This window comes from Oncorhynchus gorbuscha, unplaced genomic scaffold (assembly GCF_021184085.1).
Source record: "Oncorhynchus gorbuscha isolate QuinsamMale2020 ecotype Even-year unplaced genomic scaffold, OgorEven_v1.0 Un_scaffold_4206, whole genome shotgun sequence".
Classification (NCBI taxonomy): domain Eukaryota; kingdom Metazoa; phylum Chordata; class Actinopteri; order Salmoniformes; family Salmonidae; genus Oncorhynchus; species Oncorhynchus gorbuscha.
Window position 1 is genome coordinate 23,603 of NW_025748279.1, and position 10,409 is coordinate 34,011.

The 10,409-nt window shown below is 44.5% G+C and overlaps 1 protein-coding gene across 1 annotated transcript in view; it reads right to left on the reverse strand.

The window, feature by feature from the left end:
• Positions 1 to 8,960, reverse strand: part of LOC124028457 (kinesin-like protein KIFC3) — a gene marked incomplete at its 3' end in the record, with an annotated part of 32,452 nt that extends 23,492 nt beyond the window's left edge. Inside the window, exons 1-5 of the mRNA XM_046340505.1 lie at positions 8,726 to 8,960; positions 8,156 to 8,326; positions 5,648 to 5,753; positions 4,834 to 5,000; positions 3,681 to 3,942 (exon numbers count right to left, since the gene is read on the reverse strand). Coding sequence (XP_046196461.1) covers positions 3,681 to 3,942; positions 4,834 to 5,000; positions 5,648 to 5,753; positions 8,156 to 8,254 — 634 coding nt within the window. The remainder of the gene's footprint in view (positions 1 to 3,680; positions 3,943 to 4,833; positions 5,001 to 5,647; positions 5,754 to 8,155; positions 8,327 to 8,725) is intronic.
• Positions 8,961 to 10,409: the final 1,449 nt, after the last annotated feature.

Genomic DNA, 10,409 nt, shown 5'->3' on the forward strand with positions numbered 1-10,409 from the left:
CAGACTCCAACACTCATCATTTACAGATAGCCAGGGGCAGACTCCAACACTCATCATTTACAGATAGCCAGGGGCAGACTCCAACACTCATCATTTACAGATAGCCAGGGGCAGACTCCAACACTCATCATTTACAGATAGCCAGGGGCAGAATCCAACACTCATCATTTACAGATAGCCAGGGGCAGACTCCAACACTCAGACATCATTTACAGATAGCCAGGGGCAGACTCCAACACTCAGACATCATTTACAGATAGCCAGGGGCAGACTCCAACACTCATCATTTACAGATAGCCAGGGGCAGACTCCAACACTCAGACATCATTTACAGATAGCCAGGGGCAGACTCCATCACTCAGACATCATTTACAGATAGCCAGGGGCAGACTCCATCACTCAGACATCATTTACAGATAGCCAGGGGCAGACTCCATCACTCAGACATCATTTACAGATAGCCAGGGGCAGACTCCATCACGCAGACATCATTTACAGATAGCCAGGGGCAGACTCCAACACTCATCATTTACAGATAGCCAGGGGCAGACTCCATCACTCAGACATCATTTACAGATAGCCAGGGGCAGACTCCATCACTCAGACATCATTTACAGATAGCCAGGGGCAGACTCCAACACTCATCATTTACAGATAGCCAGGGGCAGACTCCAACACTCATCATTTACAGATAGCCAGGGGCAGAATCCAACACTCATCATTTACAGATAGCCAGGGGCAGAATCCAACACTCATCATTTACAGATAGCCAGGGGCAGACTCCAACACTCATCATTTACAGATAGCCAGGGGCAGATTCCAACACTCATCATTTACAAATGAAGAATTTAATCCACTAGATCAGAGGCAGTAGGATGACCAGGGATGTTCTCTTGATTCCTGTCCTGCCTGAGCATTTTAAATGTAACGAGTACTTTTGGGTGTCAGGGAAAATGTATGGATTAAAAAGCACATTCTTTTATTTAGGAATGTAGTGGAGTAAAAGTAAATAGTAAAGTATATATAAATAAAGTAAAGTAAAGTTCAGATACCCCCCAAAACGACTTAAGTAATACTTTGAAGTATTTTTACTTCAGTACTTTACACCACTTGTTTTCTGCTCTGCCCAGCCTGCAGAAAACACCAATCACAGAAACAACCAGAAAGCCTTTCCTTTCCTCCACCAGGACACACAGCCTGCATCACAAATCTTTCCCTATTCATTTAACCTTTATTTAACTCGGCAGGTCAGTTCAGAACAAATTCTTATATACAATGACGGCCTACCCCGGCCAAACCCGGACAATGCTGGGTCAATTGTGCACCGCCCTATGGAACTCCCAATCAGAGCCGGTTGTGATACAGCCTGGATTTGAACCAGGGTGTCTGCAGTGACACCTCTAGCACTGAGATGCGGTGCCTTAGACCGCTGCATCACTTGAGAGCCCATATTCCCCCAGGGCTAAATTAGTCAAATGTTACCCTATTCCCCCCAGGGCCCTGGTCAAATGTTACCCTTTTCCCCCAGGGCTCTGACTAAATGTTACCCTATTCCCCCAGGGCTCAGACTGAATGTTACCCGATTCCCCCCAGTGCCTTGGTCAAATGTTACCCTATTATCCCAGGGTTCTGGTCAAATGTTACCCTATTATCCCAGGGTTCTGGTCAAATGTTACCCTATTCCCCCCAGGGCCCTGGTCAAATGTTACCCTATTCCCCCAGGGCTCTGACTAAATGTTACCCGATTCCCCCAGTGCCCTGGTCAAATGTTACCCTATTACCCCAGGGTTCTGGTCAAATGTTACCCGATTCTCCCCATGGGTCAGGTTAAAAGTATTGCACTATATATAGGGAATAGGTTGCCATTTGGGAGTGGGATGCGCACACAGTGGCTGTTGACAACACCTCAGAGAGGCAGGCGGCTCAGACCTGCAGAACAACCAAACAACCTTTCCTTTCCTGCACCAGGATCACAACACTGGGAAGTGTGGGAAGTGCCCCCTCCCATCCCTGTCCCAGGGCTATTTATATCTGACACGTACACGTGGAGGTCTAGCATCTAGCATGTGACGGAGGCTGGTATGTAAGTGCAGTGGAGGGAAGAGAAAGCAGCACTCACAGGGATAGTTTATTCATGATGTAACAACTGATTCCCTGGCCAAGTACCATAGTACCATTGTACCACCATCCATCTCTTTATCTAACTCTGTCTAACACTCACAGGGATAGGTTATAACAACTGATTCCCTGGCCAAGTACCATAGTGCCATTGTACCATACATACATCCATCTCTTTATCTAACTCTGTCTAACACTCACAGGGATAGGTTATAACAACTGATTCCCTGGCCAAGTACCATAGTACCATTGTACCACCATCCATCTCTTTATCTAATGCTGTTTGACGCGTAATGAGAGGAAGTGATGCCTGAGGTCTCCCACTCAGGAAAGCCACACATTCTGCTGCAGAGCAGAGAGAACCATGTTTTGGTTCATCAAGTGGCATGTTTCTCCAGGGTTATACTGTACTAGTCAGAGAGCAGTATACTGTATTAGGAGAGAGGAGGGATCACTTACTATGCAGAGCCCACTGTCACTGTCACACCAATCTGTCATTACATCCTAAACACTCAAATGAGTAGCTGATTTGGTTTTGGTTTCCCTAGGTTACTGTCACACATACAGCCAACACACACATTACAGAATGTTCATGATATTATACACAGCCAACACACACATACAGCCATATTATACACAGCCACATTACAGAATGTTCATGATATTATACACATACAGCCACACACACATTACAGAACGTTCATGATATTATACACAGCCACACACACATTACAGAATGTTCACAGCCACACACATTACAGAACGTTCATGATATTATACACATACAGCCACACACACATTACAGAACGTTCATAATATTATACACATACAGCCACACACACATTACAGAATGTTCATGATATTATACACATACAGCCACACACACAGAATGCATGATATTATACACATACAGCCACACACACATTACAGAATGCATATATGCTACAGACGAATGTTCATGATATTATACACGCCCCACACACAAGCACACACACACACACACACACACACACACACACACACACACACACACACACACACACACACACACACACACACACACACACACACACACACACACACACACACACACACACACACACACACACACACAGATAGGTTGATAAGGGTGAGGGTTACCATAAATCTCCTTGAAAGGACTCCTTCCATTTTCTCCTCCTCTGTCTTCCACTTCCTTTCCATCGACTCCCCCACCTAACACCTCCATCCCCCACTCCACCTCTCTCACTCTGTCGTTCCTTCTCTTCTTCTGATCCTGGACTCAAACCCCCTTGAAATGTAATCCCCCCACCTAACACCTCCATCCCCTGCTCCACCTCTCTCATTCTGTCATTCCTTCTCTTCCTCTGATCCTGGACTCAAACCCCTTTCCTCCTCCTGGACTCAAATCCCCCCACCTCCTCCCACTTCACACCATGTTAATACCTCCCTCCAACCCCCTCCCAAACCCATTCTCTCTCTCTCCTCTTGTCTCACCTCCCCGCCTCCCTTCTCCCCCTACTTCCTTGTACCCCCCTCCTTCCCTCCCTCCCCTGTCTCACCGTCGCTCCCCGGGGTGCTCGGTGTGTATTGCTGGGTGGCGATGACCTCCTCCAGGCTGTCGATGACGCTGTTCTTATCTCTCAGCCTCTGACGGTACGATGTCCTCAGGGTCTTCATCTGGCGGCGGTGCTGGGCCCGGTGCCTCTTCAGCTGGACCCGGTACTGATCAGCCTGCTGCTGCAGCTGCTGGAGGTGGGAGTACTGCTCCAGAAAACTCAGCAAGTGGGACATCACCGCCACCAAGGGAGACTCAGACATCAACTGGACCAGGAGGAAATGTGGGTTCAGATGGATTTCATCTAACAAGGCCAAGGCTTGATGCAAGAAACTGTAGTAATTATTGCATGTGTACTTAACCAAGGGAGACTCCCACAACTAGACCAGCAGGAAGTTAGATACAGCATCAGTTCTAAGAAGGTCATGGCTACAACTAAACCAGCAGTAAGTTTAGATACAGCATCAGTTCTAAGAAGGTCATGGCTACAACTAAACCAGCAGTAAGTTTAGATACAGCATCAGTTCTAAGAAGGTCATGGCTACAACTAAACCAGCAGTAAGTTTAGATACAGCATCAGTTCTAAGAAGGTCATGGCTACAACTAAACCAGCAGTAAGTTTAGATACAGCATCAGTTCTAAGAAGGTCATGGCTACAACTAAACCAGCAGTAAGTTTAGATACAGCATCAGTTCTAAGAAGACAACTCATGTTTAGATACAACTAAGACCAGCAGTAAGTTTAGATACAGCATCAGTTCTAAGAAGATCATGGCTACAACTAAACCAGCAGTAAGTTTAGATATTGCTACAACTAAACCAGCTACAACTAAACCAGCAGTAAGTTTAGATACAGCATCAGTTCTAAGAAGGTCATGGCTACAACTAAACCAGCAGTAAGTTTAGATACAGCATCAGTTCTAAGAAGGTCATGGCTACAACTAAACCAGCAGTAAGTTTAGATACAGCATCAGTTCTAAGAAGGTCATGGCTACAACTAAACCAGCAGTAAGTTTAGATACAGCATCAGTTCTAAGAAGGTCATGGCTACAACTAGAAGCAACAGTACTATTGTGTAAATGAGACCCTATATTGAGCACTACTTTTGACCAGGGCCTATAGGGAATAGGATGCCAAAGTGTTTGTGGTGAAGCCTACCTTTCCTGCCGTCTCTAGCTGCACCTGGACCTCCCTCCTTTTCTCGTTCTCTTGTTTAAAGGACAGGAAGGCACCCAGAGGAGTGCATGCTGGGATATCGGGCACTTCACCACCTCCACCATCATCTTCATCACTCAGGGACAGGCCGTCACTATCACTGCTACTGCCTTGAAGAAAATCCATCAGCATTTTAATAAGGGCATGAATTCATATGATCAATCACTGTGAAATCACCATGAGAAATCACCATGAGAAATCACCATAAATCACCATGAGAAATCACCATAAATCACCATGAGAAATCACCATGAGAAATCACCATAATTCACCATGAGAAATCACCATAAATCACCATGAGAGATATACCACATCAAAACACTAGCTATTATCATTCCTGTTATTCCTATTCTACAGTAGCTATTAGGGTCCTGAGTGGCACAGCGGTCTAAGGCACTGCATCTCAGTGCAAGAGGCATCACTACAGTCCCTGGCTCAAATCCAGGCTGTATCACATCCGGCTGTGATTGGGAGTCCCATAGGGCGGCGTACAATTGGCCCAGCGTTGTCTGGGTTTGGCCGGGGTAGGCCATCATTGTAAATAAGAATTTGTTCATAACTGACTTGCCTCGGTAAATGAAGGTAAAACAGCCTGGTATTTAAGTGTCTATTGATCACCATGAGAAATATCTATCTATACCTTAATAACAGCAATTATCACTGATATCTGTCAGTAGTAAGTACAGTAGTTAAGTATGTAACCAGTGTTACAGATGCTTCTATTTATAGACGTTGTTGTCATAAAGCATCCACTCACTGGAGTCACTCAACCTGCTGCCACGCCCCCTTTTCTTCCTCTCCTTCCTGGGGGTGTGGCCTTTTCTTCTCCTGCTCCTTGTTTCCATGGAAACACGTCCTGGCTCCTGATCACAGCAACAGACAGACAGGGGGATGTCAGAGAGGAGAAACAGACATTAGTGTTACTAAATACTGTGTTAACCTCCAACACAGACACGACACACACGTACACACTGCCAGCCTGCAATGACACTGCCAGCCCAGATGCTGTTCACCTTAAACAATAAACCTACACAACATGTATGACAGCATGAACATCTCTCTCTACCGACATAAAATAGCATTTCAGATGTACGTCTGTGAGACTAGCAGTAACATATCCCCCAGACAGTAGACTTACAGAAATAGCTCAGTATCTATACAGTTTCCCTGCTGTCATGGGATTGGTTGTCCTGCTGATGGTTACCATCCTCTGATGACAAGACAAAGGAACCGCGTGGGGCTGTAGATAAACCCTGTTACTCCACTGAGGGCTGTAGATAAACCCTGTTACTAGACTCTACTGAGGACTGTAGATAAACCCTGTTACTAGACTCTACTGAGGACTGTAGATAACCACTGTTACTCCACTGAGGACTGTAGATAAACACTGTTACTAGACTCTACTGAGGGCTGTAGATAAACCCTGTTACTAGACTCTACTGAGGGCTGTAGATAAACCCTGTTACTAGACTCTACTGAGGGCTGTAGATAAACCCTGTTACTAGACTCTACTGAGGACTGTAGATAAACCCTGTTACTAGACTCTACTGAGGGCTGTAGAAAAACCCTGTTACTAGACTCTACTGAGGACTGTAGATAAACCCTGTTACTAGACTCTACTGAGGGCTGTAGATAAACCCTGTTACTAGACTCTACTGAGGGCTGTAGATAAACCCTGTTACTAGACTCTACTGAGGGCTGTAGATAAACCCTGTTACTAGACTCTACTGAGGACTGTAGATCAACACTGTTACTCCACTGAGGACTGTAGATAAACACTGTTACTAGACTCTACTGAGGGCTGTAGATAAACCCTGTTACTAGACTCTACTGAGGGCTGTAGGTAAACCCTGTTACTAGACTCTACTGAGAGCTGTAGATAAACCCTGTTACTAGACTCTACTGAGGACTGTAGATAAACCCTGTTACTAGACTCTACTGAGGGCTGTAGATAAACCCTGTTACTAGACTCTACTGAGGACTGTAGATAAACACCATTACTAGACTACTGAGGACTGTAGATAAACCCTGTTACTAGACTCTACTGAGGACTGTAGATAAACACCATTACTAGACTACTGAGGGCTGTAGATAAACCCTGTTACTAGACTCTACTGAGAACTGTAGATAAACCCTGTTACTAGACTCTACTGAGGACTGTAGATAAACACTGTTACTAGACTCTACTGAGGACTGTAGATAAACACTGTTACTAGACTCTACTGAGGACTGTAGATAAACACCATTACTAGACTACTGAGGGCTGTAGATAAACCCTGTTACTAGACTCTACTGAGGACTGTAGATAAACACTGTTACTAGACTCTACTGAGGACTGTAGATAAACACCTTTACTAGACTACTGAGGGCTGTAGTTAAACCCTGTTACTAGACTCTACTGAGGACTGTAGATAAACACCATTACTAGACTCTACTGAGGACTGTAGATAAACACTGTTACTAGACTCTACTGAGAGCTGTAGATAAACACTGTTACTAGACTCTACTGAGGACTGTAGATAAACCCTGTTACTAGACTCTACTGAGGACTGTAGATAAACCCTGTTACTAGACTCTACTGAGGACTGTAGATAAACCCTGTTACCAGACTCTACTGAGTACTGTAGATAAACACCATTACTAGACTACTGAGGACTGTAGATAAACCCTGTTACTAGACTCTACTGAGGACTGTAGATAAACCCTGTTACTAGACTCTACTTAGGACTGTAGATAAACCCTGTTACTAGACTCTACTGAGGACTGTAGATAAACACTGTTACTAGACTCTACTGAGGGCTGTAGATAAACACTGTTACTAGACTACTGAGGGCTGTAGAGAAACACTGTTTCTAGACTCTACTGAGGACTGTAGATAAACCCTGTTACTAGACTCTACTGAGGACTGTAGATAAACCCTGTTACTAGACTCTACTGAGGGCTGTAGATAAACACTGTTTCTAGACTCCACTGAGGACTGTAGATAAACACTGTTACTAGACTCTACTGAGGACTGTAGATAAACACCATTACTAGACTACTGAGGGCTGTAGGTAAACCCTGTTACTAGACTCTACTGAGGACTGTAGATAAACCCTGTTACTAGACTCTACTGAGGACTGTAGATAAACCCTGTAACTGGACTCTACTGAGGTATCTGTATACGACACATTGTGAGCTTCAAAGTGCATTATATTAGTGCCCTGTAGTGCCCTTTATAGGGAATAGGATTCCATTTGGGCGTAGACGCTGTGACTAGACTCACCGCTGAGGCTCCGCCCTGAACAGCTCCCAGGGATTCTTCCTCCTCCTTCTTGAAGACAGTGTAGAAGATGTAAACTAGCAGGGAGTAGAAGGCATACATCTCCCCTCCGTCTGGGACTCACTGTTACAGTGACAGAACTAGATACCCAGGGAAACACTGCCTCGGCTCACTCTGCAGAGAGGAGAAAGAGAGAGATAAAAGGAAGAGAGAGAATGGAAAGAGAGAGAGAGAGAGAGAGAGAGAGAGAGAGAGAGAGAGAGAGAGAGAGAGAGAGAGAGAGAGAGAGAGAGAGAGGATGACAATGTCGTTCTATAGCCGATTCATTTTCAAAACACCAAATCTCCCAAGGAGTGATGCCTATTCACTGACAACAAAGGCTCTGGCAGCTAAAATATCAAATGCTGACGGATGAGGATGCCACAGAGAAAGACCGATTAGCATAGATCTGGCTGATTACTGTTGGTCTTTCCTCAGAGATCATCCTTCCATCTTCCTCTTTAATCCGTTTTCTGATCTTAAAACGCTCCTCCTCTCCATCTGTCAGAAACATTTTGTCTTCTCCTTTCTTACCCATACTTGTCTTCATGTCATTAATGATGTCCGGTCCAGACAATCCAACATTCTGCATTCCTCCACATCATTCTGCATTCCACCACAACATTCTGCATTCCACCACAACATTCCATGTTCTCCCTGTTTGGTCTGTTATTGTTCATTCCTTTGCAGCCCCTCTCCTCTCTGCTGCAGCAGCATCACTGCACTGACCAGCAGCTCCTGTGTGATTCTCTGTCTCTCCTTCTCTTCTCCCCTCCACTCTCTCTCCTCCTCCTCCTCTCTACTCCATCCATCCACAGGCTGCAGATACAGTGGGCATGCTCAGTGCAGCTCTCTGCAGTGCTGAAGCAAGCAGCTGAGATGGAGATTGATTGTGTTGGGGAACATGTGGCCTCATGCTGTCAGCAGTATGCAGCAGCCGCGGTTGCTTCACAAATGGCACCCTTTTCCCCACAGGGCTCTGGTCAAAAGTAGTGCACTATGTAAGGAAAAAGGTACCATTTGGGATGCACCCCAGGAGTCTGAGCTGGAGGAGAGGAGAGACAAGACAGTCCCTGATACTATCTGATGGGCACTCACATGGAAAGGATCAGGAGCCATTGTTTATGTATACAGACACGAGTCGCAACAACCCATTGTTTATGTACTGTATGTACAGACACGAGTCGCAACAACCCATTGTTTATGTACTGTATATACAGACACGAGTCACAACAACACATTGTTTATGTACTGTATATACAGACACGAGTCACAACAACCCATTGTTTATGTACTGTATATACAGACACGAGTCACAACAACACATTGTTTATGTACTGTATATACAGACACGAGTCACAACAACCCATGGTTTATGTACTGTATATACAGACACGAGTCACAACAACCCATGGTTTATGTACTGTATATACAGACACGAGTCACAACAACCCATGGTTTATGTACTGTATATACAGACACGAGTCACAACAACCCATGGTTTATATATCTACAGACACGAGTCACAACAACCCATTGTTTATGTACTGTATATACAGACACGAGTCACAACAACACATAGTTTATGTACTGTATATACAGACACGAGTCACAACAACACATTGTTTATGTACTGTATATACAGACATGAGTCACAACACATCGTTTATGTATCTACAGACACGAGTCACAACAACCCATGGTTTATGTGTACAGACACGAGTCACAACAACCCATTGTTTATGTACTGTATATACAGACATGAGTCACAACAACACATTGTTTATGTATCTACAGACACGAGTCGCAACAACACATTGTTTATGTACTGTATATACAGACACGAGTCACATCAACCCATGGTTTATATATCTACAGACACGAGTCACAACAACCCATTGTTTATGCACTGTATATACAGACACGAGTCACAACAACACATAGTTTATGTACTGTATGTACAGACACGAGTCACAACAACACATTGTTTATGTACTGTATATACAGACACGAGTCACAACAACCCATGGTTTATGTACTGTATATACAGACACGAGTCACAACAACCCATGGTTTATATATCTACAGACACGAGTCACAACAACCCATTGTTTATGTACTGTATATACAGACACGAGTCACAACAACACATAGTTTATGTACTGTATATACAGACACGAGTCACAACAACACATAGTTTATGTACTGTATGTACAGA